Below are 20,518 nucleotides of genomic sequence, written 5' to 3' on the forward strand. Positions count from 1 at the left end.
TTAAGATTTACTAGGGGAATATTTTTTTCTATTTTGCAAGCAGGGCATTCTTCTTCAATAGGCCGCGTTCTATCTTTGCATTACAGTTCTGCCCCCTTCGATTATTCTGTGCTTTCTTTTTTGCTTTGTATTTTTTCCACGGCTAAATATTTGCCACATGTTGTACCTTATTCGGTTTCAGCGGAGCTGCCTTTATAATTTCGGCAGCCACATCTGGAGTCAAATTATCGCCCTCGTAGTTCAGTGCGTTGAAAAAGAACTTTGTATTTGCATTCCACCATCCACATCGCAGAACGTTCAAACGTAGCTGAATGTGTTGATTTATTTCTCATTTCTTGATTCATTCTTCCCTTGATGGCCCTCATTATGGAAGTTTTTGGTTACAGAGTACGATACAAGTAGTTCTTGACTTGTGACAGTTCATTTAGTGAGCAAAGTTACAACAAAGTGACTTGTGACCGTTTCTCGCAGTTACGACCTTTGCAGCATCCCCAGGATCATCTGGATCAAAATTCAGATGCTTGGCCACTGGTTCATACTTATGACCGTCGCAGGGTCCCAGGGTCATGTGGTCACTCTTTGCAAACTTCTGCCAAGGGGGAGGGGGAATTCTGGGATTTACAGTCCATGCACATCTGGTGAATCCTGGGACTTGCACCTCATGCGCACCTGGTGAATTATGGGATTTGCAATCCACGTGCACCTGGTGAATTCTGGGACTTGCAGTCCACGTACACCTGGTGAATTCTGGGACTTGCAGCCCATGCATGCTGGGTGAGGGGATCTGGAGGTTGCAGTCTCTGCATGCTAGGGGAAGGGGATTCTGGGATTTACAGTCCATGAACATCTGGTGAATCCTGGGACTTGCACCTCATGCGCACCTGGTGAATTCTGGGATTTGCAATCCACGTGCACCTGGTGAATTCTGGGACTTGCAGTCCACGTGCACCTGGTGAATTCTGGGACTTGCAGCCCATGCATGCTGGGTGAGGGGATCCGGAGGTTGCAGTCTCTGCATGCTAGGGGAGGGGATTCTGGGATTTGCAGTCCGTGCATACTTGGTTGGGCAAGACCGGTCCAGATGAGCTCGGGAGATCCCTTTGCACCCGCGCCAGACTCTCTTGCCTTTCAACCTCTCTGCCTTCCACCAAGAGAGACGCCCGGGAAGACCTCGGAGCTTATCCCTCCCTCCCTCCCTCCCTCGGCGGACGCGACTAGATGACCTCGGGAGTGCCCTGCCTCCCTCCCTCCCTCCCTAGGCTTGGCGAGAGCGGGCAGGCGGAGCTTCCCCCCCCCGGTGCCCCCCCTCCCAGTGTGCTGATAGGTCCCTCCGCCGCGCAGGCGCCCTAGAGGCGGAGGTGTGGCTGCAGGTGAGGGGGCCGCGGCGAGCTGGGAGGGGGGGCGCAACGGGCGGGGTCTCCGGGGTCGCCCTGGGCACGATCCGGGCATTGCAAAGGCGGCCGGTGGGCAGTGCCCACTTTGCAAGCGTAGCCGGCGATTGCAAGGTCTCCGGGGCTGATTGCACCGAGCCGGCTTGCTTTCCGCAGCGGTGCCCACCGACGCCCGCCGGGCGGCTCGGGTGGGCATCCCGGCTTCTTCCCCCGGCCGGGCTGGCATTCCCCCTCCCCCCCACCGCCAGCGGGCACCGGCCCCCGTGGGCTTCCCTGGCAGGCTGGGTTGCCTTTCCAGAAGAGGCCCAGCTGCCATCTGCCAGACATGGTGTAAGGTCTCCTGCTTGGGGTGGGGCGGGGTGGACTAGATGACCTCTAAGGTCCCTTCCAACTCTGCTAACTCTCTTAAGCCCCGGCTAGACGGTCACTGCACGGCCAATGGGCCCTTCATTCCCTGCTTTGGCTCAGGTGGAGCTGGGCATGACCTCTCGGGATGCCCGGCTCTGGTTCTGGCCAGGGTGGCATTTGTGGGCTGGAAATGGGGAGGGGGGGCTTTCTGTGGGATGCCCGTTTTGGAGCCATAGAAGAGCTTTTTTTTTTTTTTAAAGGCTTGGCTGACTCTTTCGTGGGGCACCCAAGGAGTTGGCCCGGTGAAGTTTCTAATCAGATGCTGCCTCTTGAATAGAATAGAATATAGAATAGAATAGAAAATAGACTATAGAATAGAAAAGTATAGAACAGAAAACACACTTGGAAGGGACCTTGGAGGTCATCTAGTCCAACCCCCTGCTCAGGCAGGAAACACTATACCATTTCAAACAAATGGTTGTCCAGTCTCTTCTTAAAAACTTCCAGTTTTGGAGCATCCACAACTTCTGGAGGCAAGGAGTTCCACTGGTTAATTGTTCTCACTGCCAGGAAATTTCTCCTTAGTTCCAAGTTGCTTCTCTCCTTGATGAGTTTCCATCCGTTGTTTCTTTTCCTTAGTGTTGATATAAACCTTAATTGACACCTTCTGCCTTATTGATATCTAGGGGTGGTGTGTGCTTCTGGGTGGTTTTGCATTTGCCAGGAACTTGGTAGAAAAATTGTGAATGCAGCTGGTTGGATTGTTGAGCAGTGTCCCAAAGGTGCTTTTTTCAGCTTTTCTTTGAAGACGTTTCGCTTCTCCTCCCAGAAGCTTCTTCAGCTCTGACTGGATGGTGGGGGGAATGGAAGGATTTATACTCCTTGCAGAGAGCTGGTCATTTGCCTTCTTTTAGTGAGTCATTGAGGCCACATGGAGGTGTACCTGTGTCCTCAGGGTCACCTGAGTAGGTGTGCAAATGGGTATGGAGCCTTCTTGGAACTGCTGAAAAGGGGTTTCATTCCCCACCGTCCAGTCAGAGCTGAGGAAGCTTCTAGGATGAGAAGCAAAATGTCTTCAAAGAAAAACAAGAAAGTCCAGGTGCCTCCTGAAAAAAAAAAGCACCTTTGGGACAACCGTGGCCTGGAGGACGGAGATGGTCCATCAACATTGTAGTGCAATGTTTCTCCCCCTTGGCAGCTTGAAGACGCGTGGATTTCAGGGCCCAGAATTCCCCAACTATCCTTGTTTTCCGGCTGCGGAATTCTGGTAGTTGAAGTCCACCCATCTTTAAGCTGTCAAGGTTGTGAAACGTGCTTATTTTTCTGTTTCAACTTACTCAGTGTTTTGTTTTGTGCTTGTTGTTTTTAAGCGGTTACAGTTTTATACTGACGTTGTTCATTCTGTTACAATAGTTGTATGCCGTTGATTAACGCAGGGGTAGGCGATCAAACCGGTCAGTCCTAGAGGAGATCCACCCTGACTGCTCTTTAGAAGGCCAGATCCTGAAGCTAAAACTCAAATACTTTGGCCACCTAATGAGAAGGAAGGACTCACTGGAGAAGAGCCTAATGCTGGGAAAGATCGAGGGCAATAGAAGGGGACGACAGAGAATGAGGTGGCTGGATGGAGTCCCTGAAGCGGTAGGCGTGAGCTTAAATGGACTCCAGAAGGTGGTAGAGGACAGGAAGGCCTGGAAGAACGTTGCCCATGGGGTCGCGATGGGTCGGACACGACTTCGCAGCTAACAACAACAACAGGCAACCTTGGCTCTTTTATGACTCATGGACCTCAACTCTCTTGAAGTCCACGAGTCATAAAAGAGCCAAGGTTGCCTACCCCTGACTAGTGGGTACCACGTTAATATATATTGCTAATCCATGTACGGTATGCCACACAATAAGTGGTATCATGCAGTATACAAGCACACGTCACTTTCAGAATAAGCAATGATTTGTTAAGTGCAGAAAACATAGGAACTTGTGTGTGTGTGTGTGTGGGGGGGGGGAAATAACAGCAGAGAAGAAGAGAAAAGAAGATGAGTTATCTAATTTCCCTCAACACTTTTCCGTCTTTCCAGCTAATTGATCCTCTAGTTCAGGATCTTAATTATTGCTGAGTTCTCAAGGAGTCGCCAAACCACTGAAAACCAGTGATTGACAGTGAAGAACTATCCATCACAGATGGCCGGGGATGAGTGGAGGAGAAATGGTGATGGGTAATAAAATGTGCAGGGCGGTGCAAACTCTTCTCCTTATGTTATATCGTTTTGGCACCATCACAGTGATAGACAGATGTCTCTTTTCTAAGATTTCAACCATTCTATCCATTTCTGTACTTTTTCCTCCAGCTCCTCTTAGAATAGTTTGTTATCAAACTTTCTGTGTTGCTCTAAATACAGGGATCTTCAAACGTGGCCCTTTTATGACTTGTGGACTTCAACTCCCAGAATTCCTCCGCCAGGCACGCTGTCTGAGGAATTCTGGGAGTTGAAGTCCACAAGTCATAAAAGGGCCAGGTTTGAAGACCCCTGCTCTAAAATGCCTCTCCATCCAGTCTCATCATTCGTTCCCGTTGCGTTTTCCTGACCACCGAGATTGTGCTCCTACTCCATGTTGTATGTTGGGCCTTATTGTTTAAGCTCCATGCTGTTCTTTCTGTTTCGTTAAGAGTCTTTTAAACATTTTTTTTCAGTCTCTCTCTCTCTCTCTCTCTCTCTCTCTCTCTCTCTCTCTCTCTCTCTCTCTCTCTCTCTCTCTCTCTCTCTCTCTCAATCTCTCTCTCTCTCAGTCACTCTCTCTCTCTCTCTCTCTCTCTGTGTGTGTTACATAGAACTTTCATTTTAATTTATTTTTTATTTATTTTATTTATTTTATTAGATTTATATACCGCCCTTTCCCGGAGGACTCAGGGCGGTTTACAGGGCATTTTAAAATCATACCAATACAAAATACAAGTTAAAAGACAAATAAAAGATTAAATTATCCCTGAAAATAAAACCCCAGTTAAAATTCTCAGCCTGTTATAATTCTTTAGTAAAGTTCCTTGTAGGGCTGGTAGTTTGTCGTTTGTTTAAGCTTCAATGACACAGTACAGTCATTTTAAATGAGAGTTAGATTTTTGATCTGGTTCCAAATCTCTGCTTATAGGTTTCATGCTGCTTAGTGCAGGCTGACTCAGGAATTCTGGGAGTTGAAGTCCATGAGTCATAAAAGAGCCGAGGTTGCCTACCCCTGGCTTAGCGTTGGCCAGTCCATATTTACAACACTTAGTTTTCCAACAGGATCACCACCTTTTTAATCCTTAACTGACTCCTCTGCACTTTTTCTTTATTAAGTCCTGGATTCATTTTTTGAACTTGTTTTTTTATTTTTGTGGTGAGGTCTACCTACCGGAACATAATAAAAAGGTAGAAGAGTCGGATGGCGCCCGACCTTCGCTCCTTCCGGCACGATCTGAAGACTTATTTGTTCGAACAAGCCGGCCTGGCCTGATGGGGGATGGGTTGGGATTTTATTGTTGTTGTAAATATATTTACCTATTGTTTTAGCTTGGGCATTTCGTTTAATTCTTTTTTAACTTTTGTATCTTTGTACTTTTATATGTTTGCCCTGTTCACCGCCCTGAGTCCTTCGGGAGAAGGGCGGTATACAAATAAAATTATTATTATTATTCGGTATTATTATTATTATTAAAATCAAACAAGAAATTCATACGTAATAGTGATTAAGAGGTACTAAATGTAAACAAAAGAGAGACCTATATACTATTACAGTAAATATAATTTTGCCAATCCTTTTAAGTATTATTAAATCTGGAGTGTGCAGAAATTTACTACTCTTCTTCTTTTTATAATAAAAGGATTTTTCAAAATGGCCAACTGCTGCTGTGCAGCATTAATACCGGAGTGGGTATAGATTCTCCTGCTTGAACAGGAGGCTGGACTACAAGACCTCTAGGGTCTCCTCCAATAATATTTTAGGGTTGTTAAGTTTTACGTGAATTCTTATGCGGGTCAAAGACCGAAATAAAAATTCATTGAAAAAACAGTTGTGCATCTTTTTGAACAGCGGGCTCACACATCATGTGTGGTTTGTTTTTGCTTAGTGTGATATGCAAATGTGGTCTTTGTGGTTTACAAACCATGATTAACAAGTCTGAAAAACTGCCAAGCAACAGTCACTTGAAGCAGAACTTTGGGACGTTATGCAAACTTTTCCTTAGTAAAACTTGTTTTTCTGTATGCTTGGGTCTGTTTTTTTAAAAAAAAATATTTATTTTCTCTTTAATACTTTGTGTTTTTATTTTTGTATTATGTAAACCGCCGAGAGACTTTTTTTGGAATTGAAAGGCACGTACATCACAGAAGTAAATAAATAACACGAGTTTTAATGCATTAATCATTTTTTAGTCAAATTTATATGGCCGCCCACTGCATGGAAAGTTACTGTGGGCTTATTTATTTTTTTTTACAATTCTATTTATTGCATTACGGTCATTTTTTCCAAAATAGCCGCTAGGTAACATAGAGAAATTTTGAGGGTCTCCTTCTATGTTAAAATCAAACAAGGTCATTTCTTAGGGCAAGTTGCATATTTTATATATTTATTTGCATCTTACCTTTATTATTTTTACAAATAACTCAAAGCGGTGAACATATCCATCACACCTTCCTCCCACTTTCTCTACAACGACAACTTTGTGAGATTGTCAGGCTGAGAGAAATCCCGAGGTCTTCCAGCTGGCTTTCACGGCTAAGATAGGATTTGAACTCATGGTCTCCTGTTTTCTAGCTTTGCGCCTTAACCACCCCGCTCTCTTATCATATTAGGGGATATGTGTGCTAACAGATGCAGTTGACTTTTTTTAAATCAAATGCTATCTGGATTAATATGAATTTTAAGCTGCAATGTACAGCTCGTTTTCTAATTAGGTGACAAATAAGATTTTATTTTGAGAAGGGTTTTTAATCGGGTGCTTATACTGCGTAGATTATCTTAGGCTTGGCCAACCTTATTTTGCCTCCCAACCAAAATTGTTGCTTAGTTGGAAGCTTCCATTATGATGCTAGCAGCATTATTTTGATACGCAGATTTGAGTCACGGCAAACTGCCTTCCTACATCCAGATTTCCCCTAAGAAAATATCAAGGAATTTGGGGTGCTATCCTTGATTTGCTTTCTTTGGAGGCCATCAAGGCTTTTTCTGGAATCAAAGAATAGAATAGAATAAAGTAGAGTAGAGTAGAGTAAGTAGAGTAGAGTAGAGTAGAGTAGAGCTGGAAGGGACCTTGGAGGTCTTCTAGTCCAGCCCCCCGCTCGAGCAGGAGAACCTATACCATCTCAGACAAGTGACTGTCAAAAACCAGTGATGGACCACCAACTGGAGGCAAGCTGTTCCACTGGTTGATTGTCCTAACTGTCAGGAAGTTTCTCCTTAATTCCAGGTTGCTTCTCTCTTTGGTCAGTTTCCAACCGTTGTTTCTCGTCCTTCCCTCTGGTGCTTTGGTGAACAAGCTGGCCCCCTCCTCCTTGTGGAAGCCCCTCAGATACTGGAAGACTGCTAACATGTCACCCCTGTTTCTTCTTTTCTTTAGACTGGCTAAATAAACCCAAGTCCTGTAGCTGTTCTTCATGCATTTCATTTAACCAATAAGATCAAGCAATGGAAAAGAGATGTAAGCCTCTGCTAAACTTGAGAATTTATTAGACTCGCAGACTTCAGCTTTCTCTTCCTACCCTAATTGTACATAAAGTCCCTGACTCGGTATCCATCTGCAGCTGACTTCTCTGGAAATGTCTTCTTCTTTTCCAGCACTTTCGTAATCATGGCATGCAAATCACTTTCCTATTTTGGGGAGTGCATAAGCCCTCTCCTCCTACTTAGATTGCCTCTTAATTAAACTGTCAGTTTTGTTCAACGGTTGTGAGACGAGCTTCTCTTCATTTATTAGAACATCTCAGATAATTAGTCCGTTGCAAGAAGATCAGTTCATCCTGTTCCTGATCAAAGCATCTGAAGGGTTTCTTAGTAAAGAAGATGATGTGGAACTGGAAATTCTTTTTACAACAGCAGACAAGAGTGTGTGTTGGAAACTCATTCGGCAGACAGCAAATTATAACTCAGGCTCATCTATTTCAGAGTTTTGTGGAGCACATGTTTTTTTTTTTGCATGTACAGTGTCCGTTACTTGACAAGATTAAATTTCTATGCTGGCAGGTCCTGGCTCATGAACAGCAAGTTTATAGATAAAATTTGCATGTCATTCCTCTTAACAAATTTTTTTAATACCCCTGAGGGTATCACTGCCATATGGTTAAAGGTGCTTCAGGTTTTCTGTTTGCAGGCAGCCTGAATTATCCACAAAAACATTATTGAACATATTTGTGTAAAGGGTGTTGTAGAAATATCTATGGGGATTCTCCATCATCCAGGTCATGGTTGTCCGAAAAGTGCTTTTTCAAAAGGACTGGACTTCCCTTGTTTTTCCTTGAAGACGTTTCACTTCTCAAATAGAATAGAATAGAAAATAGAATATAATAGAATTAGAATAGAAAATAGAATAGAATAGAATTAGAATAGAAAATAGAATAGAATAGAATTAGAACAGAATAGAAAATAGAATGGAGAATAGAATAAAATAAAATAGAAAATAGAATAGAATAATAGAATAGAATTAGAAGAGAATAGAAAATAGAACAGATCAGAAGAGAAGAGAAGAGAACAGAATAGAATAGAGCTGGAAGGGACCTGGAGGTCTTCTAGTCCAGCCCCTTGGCTCAGTTCTGAAGAACTGAAGAACCTTCTTGGATGAGAAGTGAAACATCTTCAAGGAAAAACAGAGAAAGTCCAGTTGTCTTTTGAAAAAGCACCTTGGGGTGATGCAGAAACATGATTTTGCTCATCTTCACAGGATTTCACACAAGTATCTCTTTATTATCTGCATGAGCAAGAAGAATGTGAAAAATGACCAGCAGCTTTCGAGATTGCATAATCAAAGAGCCTGCCAATTTAAGGGTAATGCAATAGCTAAGAGATATGCCGTTTTTCTTGTCCTGTCTCTTTCGTGGATGTGCTGTGTAAGGCGGTGGCTCATCAGGGGAGACAATGTTGGTATCATATTGCTGATCAGCCCAAACACTTAGACTTAAGAGAATTGTAGCTCTTGAACTTCCTTGATGCAATCATGTGGTCTTCTGTTTACTACAGGGGTCTTCAAACTCAGCCCTTTTATGACTTGCGGACTTCAACTCCCATGCCTGGCTGAGGAATTCTGGGAGTTGAAGTCCACAAGTCATAAAAGGGCCACGTTTGAAGACCCCTGGTTTACTACTTGGCCTATGCTGGACCTAGAAATTGAACAACACTTGTGGAAACTTGATGAAAATAACAAGCCATACCACTTGGTTTCTGATATGGTGTGAATGGGGTTTCTTGAGATAATGATGATATCTTGGGATAGGTCAATCACTTTTATCTCGTGATCTTCATTTTTTTCCTATATTCCCTGCTTTAGTTTGATCTGGACTGAACCCCCTTCTTCTGAATCTCTGAGGACCAGACATGAAAGCTGATCTATTAAATACTGTTTATATAGTCCAGGGGTCTTCAAACTTGGCCCTTTTATGACTTGTGGATTTCAACTCCCAGAATTCCTCAGCCAGGCACGCGTGCTTGGCTGAGGAATTCTGGGAGTTGAAGTCCACAAGTCATGAAGGGGCCATGGTTCTTCCATGCTGGCTGAGGAATTCTGGGAGTTGAAGTTCACAAGTCATGAAGGGGCCATAGTTCCCGTATGCTCAGGCTCAGGAATTCTGAGAGTTGAAGTCCACAAGTCAAGGGGTCTTCAAACATGGCCCTTTGATGACTTGTGGACTTCAACTCCCAGAATTCCTCAGCCAGCCTTGTCATAAAAGGGCCAGGTTTGAAGACCCCTGTTCTAAGATGACGCTTTCCCCACTTTTTGTCTGAGTGCAGTGGAAACGCTCTACACGTTCTGAGTAAGAAGAAGCCAGTTGCAAACTGCCTGAACAGGAATTGTTGGTGATCTGATTGACTGAGATGATGTAATGGACAGGACTTGACTAGCTCAACCTGTTCTACTAGATTGGGCCTAATCCAGATATGTTTGTTTGCTAGGCTTGTATCCAGACTTTGAGATCACATGTTCGAGAAGAACAATAAAGAAAGAAAAATAAAAGTCCAGGACTTCACAGGTACCTTCCCTTCAGGTCAGGAGTTGCTAGAGCAAGCTAGTAGTGAATTGATTTGCATTGCAATAACTCTCTGATGCAGTTGTGTGGTGTCTCTTTTTTTGTGAGCTCAAAGACCCCGTATTTACAATGTTTTTAGGGTCTTAAATCTCACTAAACGTGGCCTCAGCAGATACATTTCCAGTCACTTGTCTGAAATGGTGGACAGTCACTTGTCTGAAATGGAGTAGGTTTTTCCTGATTGGGCAGAGGGCTGGACTGCAAGACCTCCAAGGTCCCTTCCAGGTCTATTCTATTCTAATTTCCAACTATCCTTCCTTCTGGCTTCCAGCCCAGAGATTTGCATCCCCAATCTCATAAGCTATCTAGACCCAGGAAACGTGGGACCACTTGTGAAAGGACTTTTTTTCGATGTTGCGTTGACTTGCCTATTATCCTGGTGCATAAGTATGTAAAGGAAATCAGGTCACACCAATGAGTGGGTAGTGTCAAGCTTGACTCTTTAACGTTAGCGATACTGCTAAGAATGCATGCTAAGAAAAATACACATTGTGATGTTGGATCTTAAATATCACACCGTTGAAAACTTACATCGCTCTAAGATGGAAGAAATTCGTGTGTGTTTCTCTTTCTTTGTTGCAGTGTTAATTGTTCCGTTCAGAAAGCAATCAGGGTTCCAGAATTCTGTGATTTTTTTATGTTGTTTTCAATTTGGAAAAAGAAATATTTTAAAATGCTCTACCTGTGTGTGCACGATTCAAGATTTATTCTGATATCGTTTTTTTAAATTTAAATTTCTTTTTTTTAAAAAAAGGGAAAGAAGCTCAGAGTTAATGCTGTAGCTTGTTGTTGGGATAGAATGTTTACATTTTGCGAATTAAGTTTAAGATTAAGATCTGGTAAAATAGAGAAAAGAGAAAATAAAGGGGAAAAAATGCTGTTCTGTGTTTTTTTTAAAAGAAAAAATAAATGTGTATTGCTACGATATACATGCTATGATTGAGCGATGATTGGTTTTAAAAAATTCTTGTTGATTTCTTGTGGTTCTCGTACCTAAAATATTTCAGAAATGGGGAAAAAATGTCTTAAAAGCTTTGAAGTATAAATCGGCACATTTGTAACGAGAACTTTCTTTTGTTGCCGTGCTGCAATAATTCTTTATTAAGGCTCTTTATAATAAGCAAATATTTGCTGTCATTGAGAGCTATTTCACTTGTAGTTTATATCCCTTAGAATTAATTGTAGCATTAAAAGTCTTGGGGGGATTTTTTTTTAATGCATGTCAGATCGCACAAAATAACATTTAGGTCTATATTTAGCCAGCCTAGCTGTAAATAATTATGGAACATCTGGAATTGGTAAAGGGATGAAGGATCGCTTGCTAGAAGTAACTTTCCTTTATGCTAGGCAGTTCTGATTTTTCCCATGTTCGTCTCTAAAATAAAAAAAAATGCACTCGTTGTAATCTTGTGCCCTTTGGAGACATGGGGATGGTGATCTACATTACAGATTAGCCTACTTTGAAAAAAAAAGGCAGCTGTGCATTTCCATCTACCTTTGCAAATTTCTTTTTAAAGCAAGCGACATCTCAAGAGTGAAATCCATAGACGTAGGGACAACAAGAAGAAAACAGTATTTTTCTAAGAAAGAGAAACAGTATTTGTCGGTGTATTTACTACTGTCAGTGTGGCTGTCCTAAAAATATTTGGAGATAGTCTCATAGAATTGTTGAAAGAAAAGTCTTCATCATGGTTCAAGCCGGGGATAAACAACATGGCGACTGCTTTGGAAAGAAGGTTGCAGTTTATTGAAGAGGAGAGCCAGACAGGAAGATGGCTCTGGAAGAAAAGAGAGGAAAAAAAGGGCTGAGCACATGTAGGGACTGGGTTTTTATACCCTCTTGAGCCTTTTGTTGGGAGTTGCTTCCTGTTCCTGTTTGAGGCTATTTCCTGTGTCATGTATTTTGACCTGTATCCCTTTGGCATCTGTGAGTTAATCCTATTATGTCCTGTTTTAGACTTTGGGTGGGGTATGTAGATTTTAGATTTTAATAATCCAACTTTCCTGGATTATTTACCTCTGCATCTCTACAGAGCTGGTTTCTGCTTGGGAGACCTGGGGCTATCAAGAAAAACTGGGCGTTACTTTCTGCCTCTTTAAGATCCTTTTAGGAAATATATTTTTCTGCCCTTTTAATATTTCCTTCTCTGGGGGGGGGCTGACTTCCCGCAGAATCATAGGCCTGGAAGGGACCTCGGTGGTCTTTTGTGCCAACCTGTTACTCAAGACAGGAGACAGGAGACCTTCCCAGTCAAATGATTGTTCAGTCTATTTAAAAAACCCTCCAGTGATGGAGCATCCACAACCCTAGAGCAAGCTATTCCATTCATGAATTGCACTCATTTTCTCCTTACTTAATTGTTGTATCTCAGCTTCCACCTATTACTTCTTAACTTGCCATCTGACGCTCTAGAGAATAGGTCAATCCCTTCTTCTCTGTGACAGCTCCTTAAGTACTGGAAGAGAACTGTCATGTCCATCCCACTTGTTCTTTTCGGTAGGCTAGACATATCTAGGTCCCTCAACTATTTCTCATACATACAATTTAGCCTCCAGGCTCTGTCATCTTGGTCGTTCTTCTCTGCCCCCTTTCCAGGGTCTCAACGTCTTTTTTTTGTATTGTAGTGACCAGAACTGGACACAATATTCCCAGCATGGTCTCACCAGCATGTAAAGTGTAAAGTGGTAGTATTACTTGTCGTTGTGTTGAGGCAATCCTGCTGTTGATGCAGCTTAAGATGTTGATGCATTGGCTTTTTTTGGGCAGCTGCGGCACACTGCTGGCGTGCTGCTGTACAGTTGTATTGCCTTTTAATCACCTGTTTATGCCTCTTTTTCCGAACGGCCTGGCTAAATAATCTGTTCAAGGGCTGTGGAACACTTAAGAGGCACGGATAGAGGAGAATACTTGTCGCTCAAGGTTGACATGAGCGGTGCATAGTGCTCTCTGAGATTGGTGGTTTTCTTGCAGATGTTTCATTACCCAACTAGGGAACATTATCAGTGCTAGAAGGGAGTGGGGTTTGTGGAGAGGAGGAAGAGGAGGAGGAGGAGGAGGACTGTGGGATCCTTAGTGTTCTCTGAGCTTGGTGATTTTCTTGCAGACGTTTCATTACTAAACTAGGTAACGTTATCAGTGCTAGAAGGGAATAGGGTTTGTGGAGAGGAGGAGGAGGAAGAGGAGGAGGAGGAGGAGGAGGAGGACTGTGGGGTCCTCGATGCTCTCTGACCTTGGTGGTTTCCTTGCAGACGTTTCATTCCCAAACTAGGTTACATCATCAGGGCACAGTAAGAGGCATTGGAAAACCCCTCTGGATGCTCCATTGCTTGTTAATTTGGGTGAGGGCTGAGAATGAGGTCCCCTCCTGAACTCACCAACCTTCAGTGAGTCAACAATTCACTTTTTGAAATTACTGATATTTGGAAATCTACGTTAGTAACATATATGTATGTCTGAGTTAACTTTATCTTCCTAAAGCTTATCACCACAATTGACTTCTTTGTAGAGGTCTCTAGCAGCGGGCCACCGGTCACTGAAGCCCCTTGGCGTTTGAGCGTGAAAAATACATTTCACGGGAACTAACAAATCAAGTTTAAGTTTCTGAAAAAAAGGAATAAGCCTCTGTCTTCATTTGCTAAATAAGGGCTAGGCATTCTTTTGAGAAACATTGTGCACATCTGGAATTTTGAAGGAATACTTCTGGGTTTGTATAAACTGGAAGCTGGCAGGAAATTGCTTATTTAAATATATCTTCCATAGAAGTCATGAATAAACACAAGCTAACTGTTATAAGAAAGCAAAGTTCTTTTCACCCTATTAATCTACCCAAAATTTTGCAAACCGTTATCTGTTTTCCTTAACTGGTGGATAGGCTTCCAAATTAGGCAGTTTCTTCACTAGATTTGCATCCTGCCATTCCTGCAAGGGCAGAAGGCACTGTAGGTATTTTTTTTCCACAGCCACAACCAGTAGTATAGGTTGACCCAATAGGTAGTAGTTATCCAGTCACTTTCTACAACCTATGGAGCATACATCCACTCACCACCAGCCAAGCTGAATTCAGGAAGTATTTACATTTTGTTTGCAACCAAAGAAACGCATAATCCTTGACTTGCAAACTTTCATTTAGTGACTATGTAGGTGAAGAGGGAAGGGGTGTCCCTCCTGCATTTTTCATTCAACCTACTAAACCCATCCTAAGTGCCCTGATTTTTCTTTTTTTTAAAAAAGCAATATATTTTTTCTTTTTTTAAAAAAAGCAATATATTTTTATTGAGGGTTTGATTTTAAAAAAAAACCAGTGAGAAGGCAATGTTCATAGGATGTAACCGGTCCCTCTATTTGCCCCCAATTCTGTGCTTCATTAGTAATTATTAATTAAAAAGGTAAAGGTAAAGGTTCCCCCGCACATGCGTGCTAGTCGTTTCCAACTCTAGGGGCCGGTGCTCATCTCCGTTTCATAGCCGAAGAGCCAGCGCTTGTCCGAGGACATCTCCGTGGTCATGTGGCCGGCATGACTAGACGCCAAAGGCGCACGGAATGCTGTTACCTTCCCACCGGAGTGGTCCCTATTTTTCTACTTGCATTTTTTACGTGCTTTCGAACTGCTAGGTGGGCAGAAGCTGGGACGAGTAACAGGCGCTCACTCTGCTACGCGGCACTCGGGATTCGACCCGCCAAACTGCCGACCTTCCGATCGACAAGCTCAGCGTCCTAACCCACTGAGCCACCGCGTCCCTTAATTATTAATTACTAACTACTAAATATTAATTATTAATTACTAACTACTAAATCTAGATTTTGAAGGCAACTGTAATAGTCCAGTCAAAATAGTTCTGTTGTAAATTTATAATATATAAAAGAAAATAAATTGCAAGTAGGGAGGAGACATTAACTCTTAACTGTGTGTTGTTCTCTAGGTATTCCTGAAAAATGGATGATGACTACTTTGGAGGATTTGAGGTATGGAAGTAAAAATATTTAAGTGTTCGCCACTGATATTTTCAATAATGAAAGCTATGTAGCACTCAGAGTTTGAAAGCATGGCAATCGATCGCTCTGTGTAAATGATTTGTGTAAATTTTATTCCGTCACCTGTAATGTGTCAGATTCTAATTTATGTAACTTGTTATGGATTTACGAGTTGCTAAGACGGGCAAGAAAACACAGTTTGCACTTGAAATGCCCTGGGATATTCTATTACTTCTTTGAATATCAAGCGGTAAAATTTCTCTAAATGTTCAGAACTGAAGTGTATCAATGTTGATCACGTCTCGGGAATCTTTAGCAAGTGATTGCTTTCGCAGCGTTTGAAACTAGCTTATATTTATTTCCCCTCTTTACCAAATTCTTGTGTTTTAAAAGTGTCAGAATCCCGGACTTCTGCATCCGGATATGGTAGTTATTCCCTTGAAGGAGTTCTGCCTAAGTCCCTCTTCAGAGTCGGGCAGCAGAGGGAAGTTGAAATCCTGTTTGACCGGTGCTAATTTTTTTTGGTGTGTGTGTGGGGGTGGCATTTCATCTCTACCCCCCCTCTTTTTCCTAACAGAGTGCCAAAAGTTAGGAATACAGGAAGCTGGTTTATACTGGTTGGGAAAGCCATGCCAGGGGAGCGAATTTCCTGACCATTGGGCCAATGTTTAATATAAAGTTATGCCAAACTTCACATTTTTATATAATATGGAAAGAAAATATTTTTGGCATAAATAAAAAGCCAATCAGGGTAAAGTAACAGGGCGCTTTCAAATGCTCACACGCTGGTAATCAAGGAGAGATGCAGCCTAGAATTAAGGAGAAACTTCCTGACAGTGAGAACAATTAACCAGTGGAACTCCTTGCCTCCAGAAGTTGTGGGTGCTCCGTCAATGGAGGTTTCTAAGAAGAGACTGGACAGCCATTTGTCTGAAATGGTATAGGGTCTCCTGCTTGAGTAGGGGGTTGGACTAGAAGACCTCCGAGCTCCCTTCCAACTCTGTTATTCTATTAATTAATCAGTGGAAGATCTTGCCTCCAGAAATTGTGAATCCTCCAACACTGGAGGTTTTTAAAAAGAGATACATCCTCCTGCTTGAGCAGAGGGTTGGACTAGAAGACCTCCAAGGTCCCTTTCAACTCTATTCTGTAACTAAGTAGTAAAACAGAGGTGGAAGGTGTTACAGTATTGGATTATGTGCTATACCAGGGGTAGGCAACCTTGGCTCTTTTATGACTCGTGGACTTCAACTCCCAGAATTCCTGAGCCAGCACGGCTCAGCTTGGAAACCTCTCCTTTTCCCCTCAGCATGGCTGGCTCAGGAATTCTGGGAGTTGAAGTCCACGAGTCATAAAGTGGCCTACGCCTAGCTCAGGGGTAGGCAAACTTGGCTCTTTTATGACTCATGGACCTCAACTCCCGGAATTCCTGAGCCAGATGGCTCAGGAATTCTGGGAGTTGAAGTCCATGAGTCATAAAAGAGCCAAGCTGGCCTACCCCTGTGCTATACTGTACTATATAATTCATTTGTTGAAGGGGCCAGACAGTTTTTGATGTGACTGTTTTTCTCTAGCGTCACATTATTGATGAACAAGCTCCTTAAAAAAAATACAGGGAGTACAAGATCAGCCAAACTGCAATCTTAGTGAAAGTTGAAATAGCATGAAAATGCCTTCGTACCAAAATCAGAGCCTTGGTGGAGCAGTGGGCTAATGCCTCCTTAAGTAACACCAGCTGCCTGCAATTAGTGCAGGTTCGAGTCCCACCAGGCTCAAGGTTGACTCAGCCTTCCATCCTTCCCAGGTAGGTCAAATGAGGACCCAGATTGTTGGGGGCAATTAAGCTGACTTTGTAAAAATGCCGCTTGGGGTGTGTGTGAAAGCCCTAATAAGCAGGCATATACATAGAATGAAGGCTACTGCTAAGCTTGTAAGCCGCCCTGAGTCTTCGGAGAAGGGCGGGATATAAATGGAATTAAAATAAAATAAATAAATAAATATAAAAATGGTGCCATGACTAGCATCTTCACAGCCGGAGGCCGCATGTATGGCTTCATTGCAAAACGTAAATAGTCTGCCGGGGGGAAAAACAACAACAACAACAACAACAACTAGATTTGATTTAGTTCAATCCAGGTACGATTAAATAAATTGTCATGCCCATTTGTCTCGTGGTGCTCCCCACGGAAGTGTGCGCATTGGAGCCATGGACACCAAGCTGGGCTTCAGAACTGCTTGGAAATTCTTCAGATTAATAATGAGCATTGAAGAAAATCTTGTGCCTAGCTGAACAATATGTGCCTTGCACTTTTAGGCTGCAGAAATTTTTTTAAAAGATGGAAACGGTGAACCTCAGACAACGTCTCCTGCTATTCCTTGGGCAGCCTTTTCCACAGGTATAGAGAAATACTGGTAATTTTGTGTGTGTGTGTGTGTGTGGGTGGGTTCTTACGGGCTTTTCTGACTACTGGGGGCAGTGTCAAGAGAGAAATCAGTCTGGAGTCATTACATTCCCACAAGCGAAATCCAGCCTCTTTTGACATCCGTTAACTCTAATCTAGCTCTAATTTAGTGCTGACCATTAGCTGACCAGATTCTTGTGCCTAAGCTTGGGCAGAAAATCTTAATGTGTGGTCCTGACAGTTTGCGCCTGACATGAAGATACGTTAGTCCTTCCTTTTATGTCATACTCAGATACACAGACATATACACTATGATGGAGATAGATTAGTTTATTTCCCAGCTTGAAAAAGATGTTTTGATTTTTAGTCCATTTCTAAAAGACTCCACAGACGCTTTGCTGGTCTTTACTGATTGGAATAATCCCTTGGCCAGAGAAGTGAGTTCAATCATCTTGAACATTTCAGAAGTGAAATTCTCAAGCTTACAAACGCTTTAATGTTTCCAACCCGTACTGGCTTATAATAAGGGTTATTACAGTACATTTTCCCCAAATACTATAACATTACATAGTATTTGTCTTGGGTTCTCAAGATGCCTTCCCGAATAATCTTTAGAACAGTTTTGTGAGATGTTGTGAACAACTTAGTGAGATGTTGTTTAGTGGAGAAAGAGTCAAGAATTAGATACCGTATATACTTGAGTATAAGCCGAATTTTTCAGCCCACTTTTTGGGCTGAAAAAATCCACTTCGGCTTATACTCCAGTGAACAAAAAAAAAAGAACTTACCGAGGACTTGCGCGCGGCCGAGGCTTCGGTGCTTCCGGGATCGCGCGCACCTCTCCCAAGCCGCCGCCGTCCGGAGACCTGCCGAAGTTTGGGGAGGTTTGGGGAGGTGCGCGCGCACCTCCCCAAACCTCCCCAAACGTTGGCAGGTCTCCGGACCTCCGCGCCCTGCCTGCCTGCTTCTTTCCGCTGCCTGGCTGCCCTACGATGTAACCCGCTTCATGATAGAGTGCGACGCCTGCAAGGACTGGTTTCATGGCAGGTAACACAAAGCGGTCATTCTCGCCTTTCCCTCCCCCCCTCGCCCGCCCGCTCGCTTTTTTTTTCCTCTCAAGCATCACTGGACTGGGCCAGGGAAATCAGAGAGAAGCTGGGCGTGCAGCGTCACGGCGACGGCTGGAAGCCTCGCCCAGCTAGAGACAGAGAGGAAGGAGGGAGGGAGGGAGGGAGGGCGCGCGCAGGCAGAGAGGGTTTGGTCAGGGTGGCGGCGGCAGCGGCGGCGGACACGGGGAGCTGAGGCGCCGTCCGGTAGGTAGAGGCCGTTATGGGAAGGAGGCGGGAGAAGGGACGTGTGGGGGAAGTACGGGGGCCGTGTAAACGGAGTACGTGCGGCGCCGCGCGGGTCTGATAGAACTGGGCCGGCAACGGGTGCTTGTGAAGCGGCTGAGGGCTGGCTAGGAAGGGGGCGGCGGCGGTGGCGCTGGCGTTTTGCGGGTGGGACAAGGCTCTCGAGAGAGAACATGGTGGAGGCGGAACCGACCCCGCCGCTCCCTGCAGGGGAGAGAAGCCGGGCAAGCGCTGCTCCAGTCCTCGCTCTTCTTCCCTCTCCCGATTTTGCCTTCCTCTCCAAGATAAGTTCGAGCGGTAGGGGAAAGTTAGAGCCCCTTTCTGAGGCCGCCCCTTACTTGGGATTGTTGGGCGAGAAGGCGACGTGGGCATGGAGGAGGAAGTAAGTCGCGCTTTACTCGTCACTGCGGGGTGGGGAGAAAAAAAGTTCTTGCCGGCCGGACTTGGATGGCGGCAGCGGCATCAGCTGGGAGCTGCAGCCCCGCCTAGTCCGGCTGAGCTGAACCAGCTCAACACAAAGCGATCGGGCCTTTCCTCCCCCCCCTTTCCCTCCCCCCTCCCGCTCTAGGGCAGAGATCCCCTTCCTATCGCTCGGGGCCTTTCGTCTCTTTGGCTTGCCAGGGCTGGAGCGGCGAGAGCGAGCGACAGAGGAGAGATGGTGGGCTTTCCTTTCCTTTCCTTTCCTTTCCTTTCCTTTCCTTTCCTTTCCTTTCCTTTCCTTTCCTTTCCTTTCCTTTCCTTACCTTTCCTTTTCTTTCCTTCCCTTCCCTTCCCTTCCCTTCCCTTTCCGTTAGAGAGCTACCTTCGTGATTACAATGTGGAGTGGCCGACTGAGGCTGAAAGCACATTAGGTAGCACTTGAGACATGCAGGCAAATCCTGCTAAAGGGCTTTTCCCCCCCACTGGATCCGCGCTCCGCAAGCCTCTGCCGCCGGCGGAGGGTGGATCCGCGCTCCGCAAGCCTCTGCCGCCGGCTGGATCCGCGCTCCGCAAGCCTCTGCCGCCGGCGGAGGCTGGAACCGCCGGCGGCAGAGGCTTGCGGCAGAGGCTTGTGGAGCACGGATCCAGCCTCCGCCGGCGGCAGAGGCTTGCGGAGCGCGGATCCAGCCTCCGCCAGCGGCAGAGGCTTGCGGAGCGCGGATCCAGCCGGCGGCAGAGGCTTGTGGAGCACGGATCCAGCCGGCGGCAGAGGCTTGTGGAGCACGGATCCAGCCTCCGCTGGCGGCAGAGGCTTGCGGAGCGCGGATCCAGCCGCCGGCGACAGAGGCTCGATCCGCCGTTCTGCAAGCCTCCGCCGCCGGTTAATACCCTGTATTCAGCTCTGGGAAGTGGGGGGAAGGGGGAGAGAGGGGGAGTTTGGGAGGAGGGGGAGGGGGAGCTCCACAGTGCAAAAATAAAGCCCTGCCGCTCTTCGCGTTGCTTGCCCGACTGGCTGTCACGGGACCGCACGGATCGCCTCGCTCCCACCGGCAGCTGATTCCTTCGAGTTTGGTCTCGAGCGATTTTGCATTTTCTCCAGTGCTGAAAGCCACTCGGTGGATCCCAGCCTCGGCTTATACTTGAGTCAAGAACTTTTCCCAGTTTTGGGGGGTAAAATTAGGGGTCTCGGCTTATACTCGAGTCGGCTTATACTCAAGTATATACGGTATTTGATTTTCGAGAAGGAGTGGAGATTTGATCTATGGATTTACCATCTGCAATTTTATCCTCCTCTCTGTATTGGGTGTGCAGAAAACTAGACAGTGTGCAAATTCACTCCAGTTTGTGCAGAGTAGACAGACGC

The 20,518-nt window shown here is 44.8% G+C and overlaps 1 protein-coding gene across 5 annotated transcripts in view; it reads left to right on the top strand.

Annotated features, from left to right (window-relative positions):
* Positions 1–1,349: 1,349 nt before the first annotated feature.
* Positions 1,350–20,518, top strand: part of CCDC91 (coiled-coil domain containing 91) — a 98,829-nt gene continuing 79,660 nt past the window's right edge. For 2 of the 5 annotated variants that reach the window (XR_014026948.1, XR_014026949.1), the window contains exons 1-3: positions 9,876–9,952; positions 14,930–14,972; positions 17,296–17,377. Coding sequence is in view for 2 of the 5 variants with exons in the window: in XM_081331331.1 (XP_081187457.1) it covers positions 14,943–14,972; positions 17,296–17,377 (112 nt within the window). In the remaining 3 variants the exon portion in view is untranslated. Of the gene's footprint in view, positions 1,371–9,847; positions 9,953–14,929; positions 14,973–17,295; positions 17,378–20,518 lie in introns of those variants that run through there. The other 3 variants (XR_014026947.1, XM_081331331.1, XM_081331330.1) reach the window with 3 other exon arrangements.

The sequence above is a fragment of the Vipera berus genome, assembly GCF_964194415.1.
Source record: "Vipera berus genome assembly, chromosome: 6".
Taxonomy (NCBI): domain Eukaryota; kingdom Metazoa; phylum Chordata; class Lepidosauria; order Squamata; family Viperidae; genus Vipera; species Vipera berus.